A 23,792-nucleotide genomic window follows, 5' to 3' on the forward strand; every position below is an offset into this window, starting at 1 on the left:
ACACTATCTATCATATGTGTATGCTGTGAGGGTAAATATCTAAAATCTGTAGTTGCTTAGATTAGTGTCTAAGTTTCAAAAAATGTTAGCTGTCATTATTACCATCGTCAACATCAAAGTCACAAAGAGGCTCTCAGAAAAAATATAATTACATAAGTATTAAATTGAAAAATGTATCAATAAATCCTTGTTCCTCCTAAATAAAAATTTCATGGCCTCCTTAAATGTCATTTGAAAATAAAAATAAATATCATGACTAAAACCAAATAAAGTCAAAGGTAATTTTAAAATATGCTTTTTCAAAGAATTCTCATGTCCTTCAATCCTTCCTTAGAAACACCGCATTACCAGAATAGAACATCTCATGAATTATTATGACTTCTTCTCCATTGAGAACGTAAAGTTTACATAAATAATTATTAGACTATAAATTGGGCGTGATATTTGTTCAGCAATTTTCTTACTTTAAAAATTGAGGACATATTACTTTTCACATTCAGAGTGTTTCTGTTTGTGCAAAAGTCTTTGGACTATTTCAGAGTGTTTCTCGTAGGCAAAATAGTCATTTACCTAAGTATTTCAAGAGTAAGTGTTAATTTTTATTTGCATGGTCATCGCTGAAATGAAAAAGGTAACTTTGGGTGTATTTATCTCTATTGTTTCTGTGGATAAGCATAACTTTCAAGTACAAATATGAAGTGAATAATTTTCTTATTTTGGAACAATAAGACCATTCCTGGACACAAAAGACCACACCACTTATGCACAACCAATAAATGGCCACTTTTCAGTTATGAATTTTATTACTTCTTAAAATTTCAGTTTCTACATAATCAATGGAATCTACAACAATAGAAGCCAGAGTGATGACTAAATCAATCTACTAAAAGTAATCTGATTATGGAACTAGATGAGGAGATACTACTACTCAGAAATTATAAAATCAGATTGCATTTCACATACACCTGTCAGATTGCATTTCTCTACACCTGTCAGAGACTGAGCATTTGAGAAAAGATTATTGGAAAAAAAGACTCTTGAGCTCTCTTGAGAAAACTGGTATTATCATCTCCAGCCTAGCCTCACGTTGTTCTTTTGAAATGTCCCCTTTCTGTCGTTCTGTTCTATTGTTCCTCCCAAAGAGTTCCAGATTGGGGAGCAAAATCCACACAGCTATATCCCCAAACTCTCCCTTTTTGTTATGGGCAGTATAACTTATTCAGACTTAAAACGTTAGTCCACTTACAAAAAAATAAACTTTAATTTTAAAATACCTTGAGATTTATAGGAAAGTTGCAAAGATAGTTCAGAGTTCCCTATACCCACATCCAGTTTATGGTTTACCTCTTACATTACTAGTGTACATTTATCACAACTGTACTAAGAGTGCCATATAATAGACACATACTTTTCACAATGAATCAATATTAATACACTGTTATTAACTATACTCCACACTTTATTCAAAGGTCCATTGTTTGTCCCTAATGCCCTAAAATTTTGATACTTTCTCTCCATTTCTTCTTCCACATTTATCCCTATTAACTCAATACCTTGTTTGGTATCTCTTTCAATATGTGAAAATCTTTTGAATTACTACTGTCACCTGTCATACATCCAATTCCTCCTAATTTTGTGTTATTTATAACTTTATAAGCATACCTTTTATATCTTCGCCCAATGACAAAATTTCTGAACACACTAGTGTCTATGATAGAGGACTGGAACTCTAGAATCACCTGCAGATTGACAACGATATTGTCGAAAGTTATTCTATTGAATAACTGAGGCTCAAACCCTTCTGTCAGCACGGGTAGCCTAGAAGCTTGACCATGTCTTGTCTGTCTTGTCTACAAAAATGTTAGGAGTGAACTTGCCCTAATGCCTTGCTTAAATCCAAATGTACTAGCTCAGTTTCCATACTCCATTTACCAGTAAAGAAATAATAATAAAAACAGATCATGTCACATTTTTAGAAAAATCTATTTTGGGTCTACTTGAACTTCTTCACCTAGAGGTTCACAGAACAACCCAACTATCAAAGCTGGAATCAATCTTCTATTTTCTGAATATCAGAACTATTTATGCATATCTCTAGGCTTTTATAGTGCTCTCTCAGCATTTTCTCCAAGCTATTCTGAGTAAAGAAAAAAAGAAAAACATGATTTATGAATACCATTATATGAAATATGTACGTTTTCCCTTATAAATGATCTATTGCTAGACTCATATGCTTTTTGTAATCTTTTTTGAAGTTTGCTTCTTTAAAGTCTAAAATATTATTTATCTTCTCACATCTCAAACAATCAAAGTTCACGTGACCATTTTTTCCCCAAAGGATCATCGCTTCTTTTCTGGCAATCAATTCCACCTATGTCTGTGTGTGTTGCTGTTTTATATACAGTTCCTCTTTAAAAATGTAATTTAAAATTTTATTTCCTAAACACTCAGGTTAATAGGAACTCCGAGAAAAGTTAATACACAATGTGGTATATTACCTCCATCTAGAGGTCATTCTAACTATGCCTTTTGACAAAAATTCTGTATTTTCTTTGCTTTCATATTGAATATATCTTTAATAATGGACAAAAATTCCTGTTTCAACAACTACTAAAACAACTCCATTAGTTTCCCTGCAGCACTTTTGATTCGGCACGAATGCTAGTTATACTGTGAGAAAACTGAAGAATAATGTAACACGAAATATTGAGTATATTGAGTATATAAGATTGTAAGATCTGCTTTTATTTATTTTTTATTTATTATGTGAACCTTGGTTACTAATCAACACATTATACCAGACACACACACGTGCACACACGCACTGCCTTGCTCACTGTTATTTATAAAATGAAAACAAGTTGTTCTGTGAATCACATGCTATAAGGCATGTGGATGTAATTTCTGAACAGTAGAGCACAATAAATATTTAAGACATTATTTATAATTAAGGTCAGGCCTATTTGGCTAATAATTTGCAAATCCATTGGTGATTTTACTCTCTTGATTCCAGAAGTATCTTAGGCTGGTACAATAAAAACAGCAGAATTTTATAGAAAGCTTATGTAGCCTTAAAGTTACAAAGCAATTTCATTTTGGGAAAGATGAAGATAAAAAGCAAATCTTTAAAATAATATTTGTTTTTAATTATTCGCCCAATGGTAATCTTTTATAATTATTCTTGAAGATTGCATCTTTTATTTCAAACAGAAGGCTTATAAACAATCACATAACTCTGTAAACCAGCGGTCCCCAACCTTTTTGGCACCAAGGACTCAGGGACGGGTGCTCCTAAGAGAATCTATCTAATGCCTCATGATCTGAGGTGGAGCTGAGGTGGTGATGCTGGTGCTGGGGAGTGGCTGCAAATACAGATGATGCTTTGCTCGCTTGCCTGCCGCTCACCTCCTGCTGTGCAGCCCAGTTCCTAATAGGCCATGGACTGGTACTGGTCTGTGGCCTGGGGTTTGGGGACCCCTGGTAAACCAGGGGTCTGAGAACTTTTGCTGCAGGGCCAGCTAGCAAACATTTTAGGCTCTGGGGTCAGAGAATCTCTGTTGCGACTACTCGACTTCATTGCTATGCACAAATGCAGGGGCAAGGCTCTCCTCCAATAAAACTTTACTTACAAAAGCAAGCGGTTGGATTTGTTCTGTAGGCCATAGTTTATCATTTATGGTGAATGAATGAGAAAATGTCTTAACATACTGACAAAGATTCCAGCAGAATAAGACCTTTTCACTATATTTTATTACAATTAACTATGGAATCAGTTGGCCTAAATTTTACCCCTTACTTCTCAAGTTTTATGTTCTGTTTTTTCATATATTCTAAGAGTTAAGATAAAATTGACATTTGAACTTGGTAATTTTTATCAACTCATTAGATTTTAATATATATATATATTTTAAATTAAAGCTGATACCAAATAAGAAATCGTGTGAAACACAATTGGATCATTACAGTGTATGTGTTGGGAAGATTTAACCTTGGAGTTAAATTCCACGATTATATAAGTGGCAATTATTCACAACAAAAAGTGAAAAAAGATGAACATAGGAGAAATGGCCAGATTAGTGGCGAAGAGACTAGGCAACCCGCTAAGGAAGCGGTAAGCATAATCTGTCTTCACAGGATGGATTTCACAGGATGAAGCGCTCAGATTGAACATTTTCCTCTATAAAAATTTTGAAGCTCATCTTGATAAATGTCATCGATTTGAGAAGTAACATCAAATGTACATTTTAAAGGTGATTCTGCATGGGTGCAGAAGCAGTATGGAGAAGAAAGAGGACAGCAGAGGAAGAGGAAGAAAGGTTTAGAGTTAAGAGTAGGACCTGGGTATTGCTTCTGCATCCAAATCTGGCTAACCAGCTCCCACACACCCCCCAGTATCAAAGGAGATGAAGAGAGTGTGGCTTGATTCATATAAATTCACTATGTTACTACTACAAGTGGAAAAACAGAAATACCTCAATGCATATATATGTTAATTTATTAATATCAGCATTATGCAAATTAGATGAAGAAGGTAAAGTTGTCCATAGAAATAATAGCCAAGATCCTTATGTACTGGGGAAATTAACTGTAAGATATGTACCAGAATGTTAACTGCAAAATTACCTTTCCCCTAGTTTTGGCAGAGGCACCAAGGGCACAGAACAATGTTTTATCTATTAGGCACTCCAATTCTTAAACAAGAAACTCTACGATCCATGCATGATGTGGTAAGAAAATGATTCACAGATTCTGCTGGGGTTAGCTCTTTACCCATCTCCAGGCTACAAAGGAACAGGCGAAGAATGCACTGTGGGAGAAAGAGACCTGGAGTGAGGATTTCTATGTACAGAATTAGGGTACTATGGGTTCCATCTCCCACTTTCTTATGAGAGAGGAGTAGGCTTGCATCTCATCTTAAGCCAAGTAAGTGCTGATTCAAAAGACCTCTTCTTAATTTGGCATGTGTCCTTGGGAGTTTCTGGGACAAAAAAAAATGTTACCTGACTTCTGCCCAGGAAAGTTTTAAGATGAGAGTTTGTGGGTGGAGCTCCTCCTGCTGGTAGTAGAGTGAAATAAAGGGTCCGCTTTGGGAAAATGGTTTGCACCTCAGAGTTGGTGGGGCAAAAATGAATTTCCGGTGGGACAAATGTGGACTTACAGATATATTTGCAAGCAATGCCTCAGATAAGGGCCTAATATCTAAAATACACAAAGAACTCATACAACTCAATAACGACAACAACAAAACAAATGAACCAATCAAAAAATGGGCAGAGGACCTGAACAGACATTTCTCCCTAGAAGGCATACAAATGGCCAATATATGAAAAGATGCTCAACATCGCTAGCTCTTAGGGAAATGCAAATCAAAACCCAATGAGATACCATTTCACACCTGTTAGAATAGCTATAATTAATAGGACAAGTAATGACAAATGCTGGAGAGGATGTGGCGAAAAAGGAACCTTCATACACTGCTGGTGGGACTGCAAATTGGTACAGCCATTATGGAAAGTGGTATGGAGGTTCCTCAAAAAACTAAGAATTGACCTACCATATGATCCAGCAATCCCTCTACTGGGTATTTACCCCAAAGACTTGAAAATTCATATTCGAAAAGATATTCGCACACCGATGTTCATAGCAGCATTATTCCCAGTGGCCAGGACATGGAAGCAACTGAAGCGTCCTATGATAGATGACTGGCTAAAGAAGGTGTGGTACACATATACAATGGAATATTACTCGACCATAAAAAGAGATGAGATACTGCCATTTGCGACAACATGGATGGACCTCGAGATAATCATGCTAAGTGAAATAAGCCAGACAGAAAAAATTGAAAATCACATGATATCACTTATATGTGGGATATAAACCTAAAAGCAACAAATGAACAAGACAAACAAACAGAGACTCATAGATGTGGACAATGGACTAGTGGTTACCAGAAGGTAGAGGGTCGGAAGGGAGGGAAGAGGTAGACTGGGTAAAGGGGATCAAATATGTGGTGACAGAAGGAAATCTAACTATGGGAGGTGAACACACAGTGTAAACATATATATGTCTTACTGTTAAGTGTATAGCTGAAACTTAAATGATTTTATTAACGAATGTCACCATAAAAAATAAATTAATTAATTTAAAAAAATAACAGATTTGGAAAAAAAAAAAAGGAGCCATTTTGAGAGAGATTTTGCCTGAGAGTGCCCCAGAAGACTAAAATAATGTCCAAGAGGGGTGGATTTCTGGAAAACTAGGTCTGAGAGAAGGCTCATAAATTAATTTATTACTGTATCTCCCTAGCACATAAATTACCTGTGCTGCTAGAAAGGAAAAAACAAAACTAAAACAATTGCAAAAATACAACTAGGAGTAAAAGGAAATGTTAATTAAAAACAATACATCTCTTCTTATTTGTGTTTTATAATTCTACACATACAAAGAATTCAAAACAAAATATACTCAAGAATAATTTTTTTTCGTCCCAAGGATATTTGCCTGTACCCAGCGACCTAATTAAATTTCCTTTGTTTGAGCTTTCTTATATTATAAATGGCTTTTCTTTGACCTGTGGAATTTTTAGACGTTGACTCATTTGGTGTAAAAAATGGCTGATGAGCTTTTATTCTTTGAAGCATTCTTTCTACATTCTCGTGTTTGTTGTCAAACAAAATGTTTACTAAACATGACATCATTCTCGTGTTTGTTGTCAAACAAAATGTTTACTAAATTAGTTTTAATTAAAATTTATCATGTTCAGAGCCATTGGACTTGGTACATTCACTTATGAAATCTTCAAAGAAAGTTTACCTTAAATATATTTAAAATATACATACTGAAAAATATATGAGAAAAAACATAATAAGAACAGTTACTATATTATCTACTATATTTTTCAGTGAATGTGACAGAGATTAAATGTGTCAATAATATTTTAAAAATCCATTGTAATCTATAGAGGCATATTAGAATTTTTAAAGACTGCATAAATTCTATGAACTTACCACAGATGACAGCGTCCATTCATGGGTGCTCTTGTAATAGCTTTTTCACCTAATGTCTTCCCTGAAAGATAAATGTACTTACACTTAGTACCTTCATGTGAGTTGGTGGGTGGCAGATTATTGAATTAAATCAGTGGTTCCCAAACTATGGTCTCAAGACCAAAAGCATCACCTGGAAACTTATTAGAAAGCAAATTTTTGGCCATATAGGAGACTGACTTGATCACAAACTCTGGGACAGAGCAATCTGCTTTCACCAGCCTCAAGTGATTCTGATGTATGCTCAAGTTTGAGACTCACTGGACTAAGTGATTTAACCAAGTGCAAGAAAAGTCATTCGATCATTATTTTAAAACGTTAATAATAGAACTTGTTTTGTAATTAACTCAGCCAACATTTGCTGAGTGCCTTCTAAGTGCCATACTATGCGAGCCTTGGAATAAAAAGTCAAATGAGACACAGTTCTTGACTTCCAAAGGTTTACAGCTCAGGAGGCAGCAGGTATATAAACAAATTACATGCAAAAAATAAAAGCAGGGTAAAGAAGAGCGCACAGCAGAGAACAGAATAACTCTATTTAAAGGGGAGGTGGGAAGGCTGCCCAGAGAGGTTCTCACCTCATAATTCACAATAATGAACAGGTTCAATACATAAATAATTATCTCAAATCATTTTACTTAGTTTAGAATAACTTTTCATAATGCAATAATTACTTTGGGTAGAGGTTTGTCTATAGGTTTGAAAAATCAAAATGCTTGCAACAAAACTGAACTACAATCTGAAAATCCCAAAAAGTGGCTGTTTTATTTTATACCATCTCCTTTCCTCCCCTTGTGCCCCATTTTCCCGCCGCTTGGAAAGGCTATCTAATGATCTGCAAAATGAGTCGTTGAGATAATCTTTATAAAAAAGAGTCTTTTATTCTAAAACCATTCCCTATTGTTAATTTGTTAAAGTGGTATTTTATAGTTCTATCCATTAAGAGAACTACCCTGTGTAGAAATCTACATAAATTGAAAAAAAAAAAAGGATTTTAACGACCTAACAAACATTAAAAAACGTAATTACAAGGAGTTTAGAAACATTTCTTTCTTGGAAATAAAAATGACAGGTACCTGGACTAGAAGGAGATCTGAAGTATCATTATCTTTTTGCTATCTCTTCCTCATGCTATTTTAGAGAAAGAAAGCTTTGAAAAGAGAGGACTAGGGAATAAGAAAAGAATTAAAGAAGTTCTGGTATCAAATTACTACCCTGAAACACAGAGATAGCAGTTAAGGGGCTTTTTGAAGAAAGAATTTTGCTATTCAGTAAGAGTCAAGGTGACATAAATATATATAAATGATGTGACATTTGGCTGTTTTTGTTTTGTTGTTATTATTATAAAAAAATTCAAAAATATGCCCCGAAGTATAGAGGACAGTATAATAAACAACCATGGATACATCACTAAGCTAAAACAGTTATCGACTCAAGGCTAATCTTGTTTTATAAAGATAAATTTTGAAACTTCAAAAGCTGAAATGTGAGTTTTTCAGTTGCCTATTCTAATATGCTCAAATATTTTTAAAGAATACATTTATTCTTTAATCCTAAAAAAACCTTTCTGTCCTTAGACTATGTGTATTTTTCAGTACCAGGATATATTGAAATAGATTAAACATATTGGTTTCAGCTAAGAAAATTTAGCTTTAATTAAAAATTAGTAGTTTATTATAGATAATAGTCACTTGATGATAATCAATCTTTATAAAATACTTACCAATATTAGCATAATGTTTCTTTTCTTGTGTATTTGTAGATAGCTCACACATGTCTCCATAAGCACGAACAAATCTCCAAATAAATTCGATTTCATCTCTAAACTGAAAAGATAGAACTTCACAGTAGATTAACTCAGTAACTTGACCAGACTATTAAATATTTTGTACTGCAACTTTAAAAAAATTAGGCAGGTAAACTGGCATTTATAAATGACTGAATCTATTCTCGTATGTATAATATTTTAAATTAAAATATTCATGGCTAAAAAGTGTGATTTAATATAAAGTTACGTTTGGATCTTAAAAATAATAAATATTATCCAGACACTAGCTCCATGGCTACGTAGAAGTGAAAACTGATAGTCCCCAGAATCTATACATTCTCCCTGAGTTGTAGTATCCTCTTTTTATTCTCTTTCCAGTTATCTGCTATCAATATGATGCTTCAATGAGCATTTCAGATAACATCTGGCAAGTCATTACGGATCCCATATACTCAAAAGAGCAGTCACGTTTTTTACCTGTATTATCTAAATATAATCCTAAAGATTTAAAAATTTTGACAATGTGTTTAGAGTTGCTAAATCCTCAAAGGGTAGACTTGTTCATGGGGAAGAAAGAGATTTATTGCTTCTTGGGATATTGCAAACTTTTTTTGTGTGTGTGTGTGGTGGTGGTAGTGGTGGGAGAGATGGGTTTTCCCAATTCAGCCTAACATTAAACATTGAAATATGACCAGTGGTAGAAATAGGTTAAAATACTGATGGCTGTTATATTAATAATAAGTTAGAAAACTTAAAATGTAGCCCCCCCTCAGAGAAGCAGTGTATCTTGTTCTTTATCTGTTATAAAATATTTATTAAATATATCAAATTAATAAGGATCAAAGTAAATCTGTATAGTCATATATTTGGTTCTCATTTTTATGATTTGAGAGCCTGATGAACTCAATTTACTTTTTTAGTCACATTATAAAAAATTTTGCATCAATCAATTAGCTTGTATAAACTGTGAAACAATTGTTGTGGTTACAATATGAATGAGAAAGTATATTAAATCAAAAATTAAAACTATTCAAATATGTTATTATCAGATATCACTTACCTTTTCTTTGTGGTCACAAAGTAGTTCAAAACTCTCCATCTTGCTAGACTCGTTCAAACGTAAATTATCTGCCTTCAGCAGAAGGACATCTAAATTTAATTCCTCTACATGTGTGTTAAGTGCTTGAGGGACTGGAAAACTCTGTTCTTCTGTATCAGTATTAGCTGTAATATACCTAAAATTGCAGAAATAATCATCAACTTCTTTGAAAGTATACTATAGTAGCCAGAGTGACCTTTTTAAAATGCCAGTCAAATCACAACTCCCTTATGCTTGAAATCCGGCAGTGGTACCCCCTGCACTCAGAGAAAAAGCTCAAGTTCTCGCAACAGAGGTTTGTTTCCCAATCGCATCACCTCTCTGACCTCAGCTCCTACTACTCTTATTCAGCTCTACGCTGGCCGCCTAGCTGTTCCTTAAACGTGCCAGTCCCACTCCTATCTCAGGACCTTTGCTTGCTTTTCCCTCAGAAGGGGACATAACTCACATCCTCACCTCCTTCAAGTTTCAGTTCCAATGTTATCTCAGTGTGGCCCATCCAGACTATTCTATTTAAAACAGCAACCTCCATACTACAACCTACCTACATTCAATCTCCCTTACCATTGTTGACATATTTTTCCTGTAATATCATGTACTGATATACTATATAATTTACTAATCTACTACATGTGTTATTTTTGTCAGTATCACCCCCCCCCACTAGATTGAATGCTTCCTGCAATATATTAACTAGTGTATTAAGTGTTTAGAACAGCACTTTACACATAGTGGATGTGCACTGAATATTGTTTAATGAATGATATAGAGTTATAGGAATTCAGCAGGCACTCAAACACACACATGTACACACACATTTATAGTTCAAATGATGCTCTAACTCAGCTTAAAAATTCATGCTACTTTCCACATTTCCTTTTGGCATAATACAATGCAAACAAATTGTTTTCATTTATTCAGACCCTGTCCTGTTCTAAAAAGATTTTAAGGAGGCACATAAAGATATATAACATATAAGGGAACAAATTACAAGTAGTGAGAAAAGATAAAAACAAGGCCCAATGAAAGTGAGGTCAATAAAAAAAAACATATACTTTATATATCTATATCTTTGCTTCAAGGGACACAAATGTGGTTTTATATCATAAAGTCACAGTCTCCAGCAGACACTAAGAAAGACACAAACAAAGTAAGTTCTTGAGAGATGTGCAACCATTTCTAATACTGAGACTCAAATTTATTTCAAAGTCTTTATAAAGAAGATACTATATGAAATGATATTCAAATTCTTCAACATTATTAATGGAAACTTCATTCTTTCAGTTTCCCAAATCAAAAAAACTTAGAATTATCCTTGACTCTTCTTTTTCTCTCTTAAGCAATATCCAATCTGTCAGAAATTCCTGTTAGTTCTATCTTCAAAAGAGATCCAGAATCTAGCCACTTTTCACCACCTCTACTCACTACTGCCCTGGTCTAAACCATCATCATGTCACCTGGATTACTGTAATGGTTTCCTATCACATCTCCCTGCTTTAGTCCTTGACCCTTATAGTTTATTCTCAACACAGTAGCCAGAATGGTTCTTTAAAAACCATGAATCAGATCATGTCACCCTTTGTTCAAAACCCTCCAATATATGTCCAAATCAGAATGAAAATATAAGTCCTTACAGTGGTTGGCAAGGCCTTACATTATTTATAACTAAATGAGTAAAAGTGACACTTACTTACTTAGGCCAAAATCAGAGTTTGCATGAGCTAACTCTTATATCTTTGTGCACCAGAGATATAAGAAAATGATAATCAAAAGAAAGTAACTAAATTAACATCAGACATAATCTTTTTTAGAGCAAAAAGCATTAAATTTAAAGATGGATATGAAACAACACCTAATGGTTCAATCTGTAAGGAAGAAAGAGTAGTTTTAGATTTCTATGTACTAAAAACACAAGCTTCAAATATATAAAAAACACAAATTAAAAGATATATAAAGAGTAATTAAATGCACTAATCAGAATAAGGGATTTTTAACATAACGTTCTAAGTAATTGATAAAGTATATAAAAATAGTAAGGATACAATTTAAACACCAAAATTAACATGCTCAAATCCAACCAACATATAGAACTAGACATCAAACATCTGGAGAACACTTTCTTCTCTAAAACATCTGGAATATTTATAAAAACAGGCATGCACACAAGGCTATGAAGCAAGCCACAAAAGTTAACAATCTATTATGTAGACTATGTTCTTTGTTTACAATGCAACTAAATTAGAAATCACCACTAAAAAATAGGGGAGAAAACCCCAATATCTGAAGATAATTTAAAAATACACTTCTAACTATATGCTTACCAGAATGGCTAAAATGACAAAAGACAAACATACCAAGTGTTGGTGAGGATGTGGAGAAAATGGAGCTCTCATACATGACTGATGAGAGTGTAAACTGGTACAACCGCTTTGGAAATATTTTTTGGCAATATATCCTAAAGTTGGCATATGCATACTCTATGAATCTAGCAATTTCACTCCTAAGCATATAACTAAAAGATATGCGTATATATGCTTATGCTATCATAATTTTCCATAACTGGAAACTACCAAATGCCTATTAGGAACAGCTTAGATGTTGTGGTATATTTACACAATGGAAAAATACTTAGTAATGAGAATGAACGATTTACAATTGCACACAACAAAATGGATGAATATCACAAGATAATGTTGATTGAGAGAAGCTGGACACAAAAGAGTACTAGTGTATTATTTCATTTGTATGAAAAAGAAAAATAAGTTTAATTAATTTATGCATTTACAAATCAAGATGGGTTATCCTGTTGGGGCTGATGGCAGAGAGTGCCTGGAAGAGAGCATGTTGGAAATATTTGAGGTACTGATAATATTCTGTCTTGATATCTGGGTGCTGGCTTCACAACTGTATTTAGTTTGTGACAATTCATTCATTTGTATACTTGTTATTTAGTATAGAAAAAAAATAGTGTATATAGGGTTTGGTGCTATCCAAGGTTTCAGGCATACTCTGAGGGTCTTGAAACATGTCCCCTGTGGATAAGGGGGGACTACTATACTTACAAATCATATATATGATAAGGGGTTTGTATATAAAATGTATAAAGAACTCATACAACTCAATAAAAAAAACAAATAACTCAATTTAAAAATAAGAAAAGGACTTGAATAAATATTCTGCAAAAGATAACAAATGGCCAATGAACACACAAAAAGATCCTCAATATCATTAGTCATTAGGGAAATGCAAATCAAAACTCACAATAAAATATCACTTCACACATTCTAGGATGTCTCGAATAAAAGAAACAAGCGATAAGGAAACAAGTGACAATGAAAAACTGGAACCCTTCTACACTACTGATAGGATTGTTAAATAGTGCATCAAGTTTGGAAAGCAATTTGGCAGTTGCTCAAAATGTTAAAGCAGAGTTACCATGTGACTCAGCAATTACACTCCTAAGTACCTATCTAAGAGACCTGAAAACATATGCTTACATAAAAACCTGCACAGGAATGTTCATTAAAACATCATTCATAACAGCCAAAAAATGAAAACAACCCAAATGCCTATCAATAGATGAGTAGATAAACAAAATGGTAAACAATGGAATATTATTTGGTAATATAAAGGAATGAGTGCTGTTGCATGACACAACATGAACAAACATTATGCTAAGTGAAAGGTCATATATTGTATGGTTCCATTTTATAAAATGTATAGGATAGGCAAAGCCATGGAAACAAAGTAGAGAAATGGTTGATGGGGCCTAGGGGTGAGGGTAGATAAAGAATGAGTGGGTACACAGTATAGGCTTTCTATATGAGGTGATGAAAGTGTTTGGAAATTAGACAGTGATGATGGCTGTACAGCTCTGTGAATAAACTAAAACTCACCAAACTGTATACTTTATAAGGGTGAATTTTATGCTATATGTATTATATCTCAATAAAGACATTATTTTTATAAGAAAAAAGAACAAAAACTTGAATACCACTATAGCCATTAAATAAATTAAATTAGAATTTATATATGTATTCTGCGACAAAAAAAGAGAGATAGTGAGAGAGAGAAAACAGAGTTTTATAGTGAATTCTATCAAATATCCAAAGAGTTAGATTGACTCAAATTCTTCTAAGGAATTAAAAAAGAGAGAACACCTCTCAGCAGATTTTATGAAACTAGTAAAATTGATACCTAAAACAAACAAAAATAGTATAAAATTTGAAAATCATAGGCCAATTTCATACATAAATACAGATGGAAAAATTTTCAAAAATATCAACCAAAAAAACTGCAATGAACATGAAAGAAAGCATCTTAACCAAACTGAGTTTGTCCTGAGTACTAAAAGCAGTTTAACATTAGAAAATTTCTCTGGTACAACAGATAAAATTTTAAAATCTATATGATCATTTTAGTGTTTACCAAAAAAATTTTTTAAAAATAAATTCAATGCCATTTCAGGACAAAAGAAATATCAAACCTATAAACAAGGAAGAGAAAGGAACTTCTGACCAGAAGTTTTTAGATACTAAAAACTATAATATACTTTAAACTTAATGATGAAATATTAGCAGCTTTCTTCTTAAAATCAGGAATAGAGAAGGATGTACAATATTGCTGCTTCTATTCAACATTGTACTGCAGATCCTCTTAGCATAACATTAAAAGAAACACAAATAAAAATTATAAAAATTGGGAAAGAAGAAACAGAACTGTTACCATTTGAATATTATTCAACAGAATAACAAACCCAACAGAAATTACAGATAAATAAAACTTACATCTATAATGAATTTTTGAAAATTGATTATATCCTTCTATCTATAAAACAAGTTAGAAAATGTAATTTTATAAAATATAACATTTATAATAATAGCAGAAAAAATATGCGGTACCAAGGAAAAATGCTATAACAGTTTTTTAAAATGACTTTTCTATACAAAATGTCATCGGAAGACATTAAAGAATACCTAAATAAATGGAAAAAGATATCACATCCATAGACAGGAAAACGTAACATTAAAATGATTTCATATGGCCCCAAATTAACCTATACTTTTAATGCTATTCCAATCAAAACCACAATGGTGTTTTCCTATAAAATTTAACCTGACTAAAATTAATATGAAAGGGCAACTGCAAGAAGAGCCAAGAGAATTTTAAAGAACAGATATCAGAATTATAGTATAAAAGAGCTATAGTAAGTCAATGTGGTAATATCATAATAATACACAAACTGGCCAACAAAACAAAAGAGAACATCTAGGCTAGTCTCTTTCCAACATTAAGAAACACTCAAGTGTAGGAAAATAGTTTTCTTACTTTGGACAGGGATCTTCTACTAATAACTGAGCATTTATCAAAAACTATGAGAAAGTTCTGAAAGCAAAATTTAAAAATAGGGCATATCTAAATATGCCTGGGGAAATTGTATCAACTTTGGGTTAGCGTTTAGATTTATACTGGGAGGGAAAAAGGCATTTCATAGATTATCTGATGTCAAACAGAATTTCCCAACACTCTTTTAGCAGGCCTGGAGTAGTTCACTCTAAATAACCAAATTTACCAACAAACACTGGTCTCCTCATACACTTTTTCTGGCCCTATTTGCTGCTCCTAATTTGAATAGGAACTATGCCATGTTCTCTATCTCTTCCTTTCTGCATAATTACTAGCTTCAGTAGCAATAATAGCGTCTCTGAAGGCATACTTACACTTAAGAGGAAATTACATTATTTACTGTGAAAATAAAATAGTGTATTTACAAGCTATATCAAGTGTGTTGCATCAGAATAAACAAAGCATACCTGGCTATAGTACTGTAGTCTCTCCCTACATCAGGCACCCTGATTCAGTTCCCTTTGCTCAGCCTTACCCAACACCTCACTTTCCCAATTTTGTTTTTCAAAAGATACATGATAAAAGAGACTGATGTCAGCAAGATGGTGGACTATGAAAACACTAAATAAATAAAAATAGACAGACTGAAACAGCTTTGTGGGAGATCTAGAAACCAGTCAAAGATTTGCAGTAAACAAGTGAATGCCCAAGAAAGAAAAAGCCATACTCAAAACAGTGGTAAACTTCATGGTGTTTTTGCTCACCATGGCACAGCATGGCTGGGAAGAAATTGTCCAATTCTACTCTTCTCTGCTGGGACAGGAGGAAAAGAGTGGATCTTATTTTCTCACATGTCTAGGGGATTCCTGAGAGATTGGTTTCTGTTTTGTTTGCCTCAGAGCTCAGACAGAAATGAAGACATAGTTTGGTTATCAGATTGGAGGCCACTAAAAGCAGTAGCAGGCACTATAGTATGTGAGAGCTACAGGGGGACTGCAGACTCACAGGTAGCCTGGGTATAAAGAGTATGGAGAAAAGAATACAACAGGACAACTAAGACACCAAGAAAAACAGGGGTGAAACTCTTATTGAAATTAAGATAATTAATAACAGTTGTGTATATAAGGGAACTATGGGGAAAAGCATATACATAGGCCTACGGAAAACAAATGCCTAGAAAGGACCTGAGAAGACCTTAAACCCTCACACTGGGCTAATTAGTGAGGTTCTTCATCTGCATGGAACCAATCTACAAAGGATGGGATAGGTGGCTATTTTTTCAAATGCGCAATATTCAACAAAACACCACAAAGCACACAAAGAAACAGAAAAAGATGCCCCCGTTCAAATGAACAAATTTTCAGAACCCGACTCTAAAGAAATACAGGCTTTAGACTAACAAGACAATAGTTATATGTTCAAAGAACTAAAGAAAAACATTGAGAGAGAACAAAAAGAAATCAGGAAAACAATATATGAACAAGATAAAAATATCAACAAAGAGTTAGAAATTATAAGAGACAAAGAAGCTGAAAATTACAGTAACTAGCCTCACTAGGAAAAAAAAAAAATCACTAGAAGGCATCAAAAATATACCCAAATAAGCAGAAGAAAGAATCAGCAAACTTAAAGAGAAATCATTTAAAATTGTTGAATCTAAAAATTTTTTTTTTTAAATGAAGAAAAGTAAAAAGCCTAAGAAACTTTATGGAACATTATAAATCAGACCAATATACATATTATGAGAATCCCAGGAGAAGGAAGAGAGAAGGGGTAGAGAGCTTATTTTGAGGAATAATAGCCACCCTGACACACTTATTTTAGGAAAGACATGAATATACAAATACAAGAAGCTCAATGAATTCCAAGCAGAATAAACCTCAAAGAGATCCTCATCATGACATACACATAAACTGTGGAAAGTTAAAGACAAATCTTAAAAATCTTAAAAGTAGCAAGAAAAAAAGCAATTTGTCATAAATAAGGGATCCTCAATAAAACTATCAGCAGATTTCTCAAAAGAAACTTTGTAGGCCTGAAGGCAGTGAGATGATATATTTAAAGTGCTGAAAGAAAACAATGTCAACCAAGAATTCTCTATCTGGCAAAACCGTCCTTTAAAATTGAGAGAGAAATTCAGACATTCCAGATAAACAAAAGCTGAGGGAGTTCATTATCCCTAGACCTACCTTATAAGAAATTCTAAAGGGAATCCTTCGAATTGAAACAAAAAGACATTAGATGGTAACTTGTAGCCATGAAATTATAAAATTTTCTGGTAAATGTAAATACACCGATAAATCTAAAAACCAGTATTATTCTATTTTTGGTTCATAACTCCATTTTTTATTCTTTTACTCAAAAGATTTAAAAAGAAAAGCATAAAATTAATGATAAGTATATGCTAATAGTTATTCAATAAATAAAGATGTAATATGCGACATCAATAAAATAAGTGGGGGGGTGGAACTGTATAAGGAAGGATTTTTATATGTAATTGAAATTAAGTTATTATCAGTTTAAAATAGTTGTTATAAATATAGGATGTTATACGTAATGCCTACGGCAAACACAAAGAAAATATCTATAGAATACATGGACACAAAAATGAGAAAGGAATCAAACTATGTCACTACAAAAGTCAAGCAAACACAAAGGAAGGCAGTAAGGAAGGAAATGAAGGACAAAAAAATACTATATAAGACATACAGAAAACAAATAACAAAATGGCAATAATAAGTCTTTCACTATTAGTAATTACTTTAAATGTAAATGGATTAAATTCCCTATTAAAAGACACAGGTTAGAATGAATTTAAAAAATCAGGATCATATGTTGTCTACAAGAGACTCACTTTAGAACTAAGGACACACATAGGTTAGAGGAAAAAGGATGAAAAAGATATTTCATATAAATAATAACTGAAGGAAAGAGTGCTGGCTATACTAATATCAGACAAAATGGACTTTAAGTCAAAAACTTATAAGAAACAAAGAAGGACATTATATAATTACAAAAGACTCAATTTGTCAATAATATGTAACAATAATAAACATACATTCACTAAACATTAGAATTCCTAAATATATGAAGCAAACATTGACAGAATTGAAGGGAGAAAGAGACAGCAGTTAAATACTAGTAGGAAACTTAAATATCTCATTTTTAATAATGGATAGAACAACCAGACAGAAGATCAACTGGAACCAGAGGAACCGAATATTACTACTGACCAATTTGACTTAACAAACATACACAGAATATCCCATTCAACAACAGCAGAATACACATTCTTCTCAAGTGCACATGTAATGTTCTCCAGGATAAATCATGTTATGCCAAAACATGTCTTAATGATTTTTAAAAGATTAAAATAATATAAAATATCTTTTCTAATTACAATGACATGAAACTAGAAATCAACAACAGATGGACAACTGGAAAATCCATAATTATGTAAAAACTAAACAATACACTCTTAAACAACCAATGAGTCAAAGAAGAAATCACAAGAGAAATTAGTAAATACCTTGAGTCATAAGAATAAAACCACAATATATCAAAACTTATGGGATGCAGCCAAAGCAGTATGCAGGAGGAAACTTATAGATGTAAGTGTTTATAAGAAGAAAGGTCTCAAATCAACAATCTAAATTTCTACCTTGAGGAACTAGAAAAAAAGGGCAAACTAAACCTAAAGCTAGTAGAAGGAAGGAAATAATAAAGATTAGAACAACAACAACAAGAAAAACCACATAGAGAATAAAAAACTATAATAGAGAAAATCAACTAAAGCAAGAGTCGGTTCTTCAAAAAGATCAACAGAATTGACAAACCTTTAGCTAGACTAAGAAAAAAGAGGAGAAGAATCAAATAACTAAAATCAGAAATGAAAGACAGGATATCACTACCAATTTTACAGAAATAAAAAGGATTATGAGAGTACTATGAAGGATAGTATGCCAACAAACTGGATAACTTAGATAAAATGGATAAATTCCTAGAAACATACATACCAAGTCTGAATCAGGAAGAAAGAAAATCTGAACAGATCTATAACTATTAAGGAGATGGAATCAGTAATCAAAAACCTCCCAATAAAGGAAAGCCCAGGACCACATGGCTTCCTTGGTGAATTCCACAAACATTTAAAGAAGAATTAACACCAGTATTACTCATAATCCTTCCAAAAGTTAAAGGGAAAGAACATTTCCTAACTCATTCTATGAGGTCATCATTACCTGATACCAAAGCCATACAAACATACTTAAAGAAAAGTAGATCAATATTCTTGGTCAATATTGATGAAAAACTCCTCAACAAAATATTAGCAAAAAGATCTGTAAAAACACTGAAATGATTATATGCCATGAACAAGTGGGATTTTTTCTGGGAATGAAGGCCTGATCAACATCAACATCAAAAAAATAAAAAGAAATAATATATCAACTGGATATCAAAATTAAAAACTTCTGTGCATAAATAGACATGATCAACAATGTGAAAGACAACCCATAAAATAGAAGAAAACATTTTTAAGTCATATATCTGATAAAGGGTTAATATCCAGAATATACAAAGAACTACAACTCAACCAAAAAGTAAACAGCCTTATTATAAAATGGGCAAAAGACTTGAATAAACATTTCTCTAAAGAAGATATACAAATGGCCAATAAGCACATAAAAAAATGCTCAATGTCACTAATCATTAGGGAAATGCAAATCAAAACCACAATGAGATACCACCTCACATCCACTAGGATGGTTACAATTAAAAAAAAAACAAAAACAGACAACCGTTAACAAGGATGTGGTGAAATTGGAATCCTCATGCACTCTTGGAGGAATGCAAGATGTTCTAGCTGCTTTGAAAAAAAGTACAGCAGTTCCTCAAAAACTTAAAAATAAAATTACCAAATGATCCAGTAATTACACTTGTAGGTATATAGTTAAAATAATTGAAAGGAGGGTCTCAAAGAGGTATCTGTACACTCATGTTCATAACAGCATTATTAACAACAGTCAAAAGGTAGAAGCAACCAAAGTATCCATTGACAGATGACTGGATAAACTAAATGTGGTTTATATATGCAACGGAATACTATTATACCTTAAAAAAGAAGGAAATTCTGACACATGCTACAACATGGATGAACCTTGAAGACAGTATGCTAAATGAAATATGCTAGCTATGAAAAGACAACTATAACGTAATTATACTTACATAAGGTACCTAGAGGAATTAAATTCAAAGAGTCAGAAAGTAGAATAGTGGTTGCTGGAGGCTAGTGAGAAGAGGATAGGGAGTTATTGTTTAATGGGTACAGAATTTCAGTTTTGTAAGATAAAAGTTCTTAAGATGGATGGCGATGATGTTTGCCCAACAATATGAATATACTTAATGCCACTGAACTTAAAAATGGTTAAGATGGTAAGTTTTATGTTATGCATATTTCACAACTGAAAAACTAAAATAGAAAAAAAATTTAAGATCTATGCAAACAAAAAAGGGGGAGAAAAACACAAAAATAGCATTTTGACCAATGATACAGTTAGGCAGCATTTTATTATGACAAATAAGTGAATATAATGTAAATTCCTTTCCTTTAAAAAGACTAATTATATTCTAACTTAAGTACTTTTAATTGCCTATATACTTTTTTTAATTGCCTATATAGTTATTCTGATAAATATATTTATAAACTTTAATATAATGAAAAAAATCTAAAAAATATTCCTTTAAAAATTTTGGGAGACACTTTTTTAAATAAAAATTTTATTAAAATTTGTAAAATTTTGGAAAACTTCTGAAAAAATATTTTTTAAAAAATAAAAACATTTTTTAATCTCTGATTTCAGAGTTCTCTGAATTTCTAGACATATGCATACATTAATGTGTATTAAAAGTATTTAGTTAAAATATCTGGTTTCAATATATTCTACATATTTCCATGACAATATGTTTCTACTTATGATCCTTGCATTAGTAAAAACATCATCTGTCAGTGGAATGTCTGGCATGAGAAATATAGCTAGCAAGTCTTATACAAATGAAAATTTGGGAATTGATAAATACAGCAATATATTTAGAAATACTATCTCTAATGATAAGACTAGGATAAAAGAAGATATTAAACTCTCAAAGAATGCAATACGTTTAGAAGACCTATATATCAAAGCTTGATGTTATTTTCAGAGCACAAATGTATTCTAATAGTCACTCAGAAATTAGGGACTAGTCAATCTGTCCCAAATCTGTTACAGGCCTGAAACACATGAATAATCTTTGACTTCCATATTTCAATAATGTTAATAAACTATCTTTCAAAAAACACTGCAATTAAAGTTAAATTTAGACTGTAACGTAGACATCTATTTTAGAAAACGCTGTGATGCTTAATAAGGGAGAACACATCTATGAGAACCAAGCAGTGATTTCTACAGACTATAGTGTGCCTGGGAGGAAAACTTCTGATGTGAGCTGCCCTTCTAAGAGAGGGTAAAGTCTGAGGTGACCTTATTTCAGGAATTTCAACAGGTGAAAATTGGTCTTCAAATCTTTCCGAGTTAGCAATATTTTCATCCTCAAAGGAATCTGCAGTAACTTCATTTTGAAATGGGGTAAAGCTCGTAGTATTTTTATGAAATGAAGAAAATTGAATATTATGGAGAACAGGAGAAGTTACACTTTGAGAGGGATGTGGTTGAATCACAGCTGAAGAATTATCTGTACTGTGACTTTGAGAACCAGGATGAAGGGAAGCTTTCCTTAATTGGCTTCTTCCTTGCATATTAGTGGCAATTCCATTTTGTTGATATGAATGGGAAATAAAAGGTGGAACTGAAAAGGAGGCTGCTCTTTGTTGTTGATGGGTGCTTCTATTAACTGAGTTCTGATGGCCTGAAGAATTAGCTTTTGTTTCAAAATTTATAAAGTGTTTAATAGTATAATCAGGAGAACAAGACCTTATACATTGTTCAGCATCAGTAGGACTTGACTTTTTAGAAACTATTTCAATTTCACTTGGATTAAACGTGTTCTCATTACTTGATTGAAGACTAAAAATTGCAGCACCGTCATAACAGGAAATTATACTTAGTTTAGGGGCACAGGAAAATATTTGGGATCTAAAGCCAAAATGTCCTGAGGAAGATTCTAAATCACTGAAGTTGCTTTTTTCTTGAGAATCAAAGTTTGCTCTACTTTGTTGACGGTGAAGGGAAGCACAGCTTTTCTGAAATTTAGCTAATAAAGAGCATCTTCTTTCAGAGAAAGATGAGTGAATAGATGTATTTGATGGAGAATATAAATGTTTACTTCCTCTACGTAAACTGACTCTACGTATTGTATAAGCATGACTTGTTTTAAGATCAAGAGATGTGGTTGGCTGAATAATAGAAGAGGCTCCGTGGTGCAGCAGGGGATCTGAAGGTACTTGATCTTCAGGACAATTTGGTTGGAAGCTCTGGTCCTCTTTGCAGCAGCTAGAGTGAGAAAAGTGTCAAATGAGGAAAAAAATAGGGAGCAAAAGTGGAAACCTGCCAAGCCTCTTGAAGAATAACATCCACCTTATTAATATGTAAACAGGGAATAAGAAAATTATGGCAGCTGCAGTGGATGGTCACACAGAGGTACCCAGAAGAATGCCTAAGTCTAAAAGGCTGTCTCTAATTACTCACAATAGTATCTGCCCAGTCTATTAAACCTTGGGAAGGTAAGTTGAAAGACTCAGGGAAGCAGGCATAAAGAAAGATCAGGGGCAACAGAACTAAAGGATCCCCTAAAGGAAAAGGGAACTTTCTGTTTTAAAAATAATAAACCATACTATCTGTGTGAGAGTATTAAACTACTCTATTTAAAGGAGTTAAGTATAATAAATTTATACACTGTTGATAAATGCATTTAAAAATATTAACCATGGATCAAACAGAATCTGTCTGGAGAGTATTTCATATAAATATCCAGCTATTCCATATATTGTTATGTGGGAAACTAAAGGAAGCATTAAAGCTTGGTTTATTGGTATATCAATGTTCTTCAGCACATGAAACATATGGAGAAGTGTTTTTTCTTTATAAAGACTTACCTTATGCATTTTCCCATATTGAATTCAATCCAAAATAAATCTCTCCCTTCCTTTCTAAGCCATCACCTTGAAGCCATAAATTGCCCTGTGTAGGTGGAACAGGTCAGAAGACTGAATTCTTAAGCTGCATGTGGAATTAACATGGCAATAACATAGAATGTGATGACAGCAAACTCTAGAATCTAATGACGTCAGTTTAGAATAAAATTGTCCTGTGGCTCATCTTTCTGAAAAGCTCCAATTCATGTGACTGAAATGTGTATTCTAACGTCATTATGTTCAAGGAGTCAGCCAACAAATCAAGGGATAAGAAAATAACAGGATGAAGGCAATACCATATATGATATCTGTATAATTCTTGACTTGGAACTATCTCACTAGCTGCCCTCCATACCTCTGGCCTATTAACTCATTCTTCTTTCACTTGAACATGCTTTACCCCCA

General features: G+C 33.0%; 2 protein-coding genes across 4 annotated transcripts in view; both read right to left on the minus strand.

The window, feature by feature from the left end:
* The window catches only part of RMDN2 (regulator of microtubule dynamics 2), a 48,573-nt gene that overhangs the window by 14,604 nt on the left and 10,177 nt on the right, over window positions 1-23,792 (minus strand). For all 3 annotated transcript variants that reach the window (XM_039887391.1, XM_039887393.1, XM_039887392.1), the window contains 3 exons: window positions 9,875-10,049; window positions 8,770-8,872; window positions 7,008-7,068 (listed from right to left, as the gene is read on the minus strand). In XM_039887391.1, the coding sequence (XP_039743325.1) occupies window positions 7,008-7,068; window positions 8,770-8,872; window positions 9,875-10,049 (339 nt within the window). The remainder of the gene's footprint in view (window positions 1-7,007; window positions 7,069-8,769; window positions 8,873-9,874; window positions 10,050-23,792) is intronic.
* Window positions 21,122-23,365, minus strand: LOC120622091 (uncharacterized). The gene is made up of 2 exons (XM_039888117.1): window positions 23,349-23,365; window positions 21,122-22,746 (listed from the first exon to the last, which is right to left on the minus strand). The coding sequence occupies exons 1-2, from the start codon at window positions 23,363-23,365 to the stop codon at window positions 21,639-21,641; spliced, it is 1,125 nt and encodes a 374-aa protein (XP_039744051.1). The 3' UTR covers window positions 21,122-21,638.

This window comes from Pteropus medius, unplaced genomic scaffold (assembly GCF_902729225.1).
Source record: "Pteropus medius unplaced genomic scaffold, Ma_sr-lr_union100, whole genome shotgun sequence".
In the NCBI taxonomy this organism is placed as follows: Eukaryota; Metazoa; Chordata; class Mammalia; order Chiroptera; family Pteropodidae; genus Pteropus; species Pteropus medius.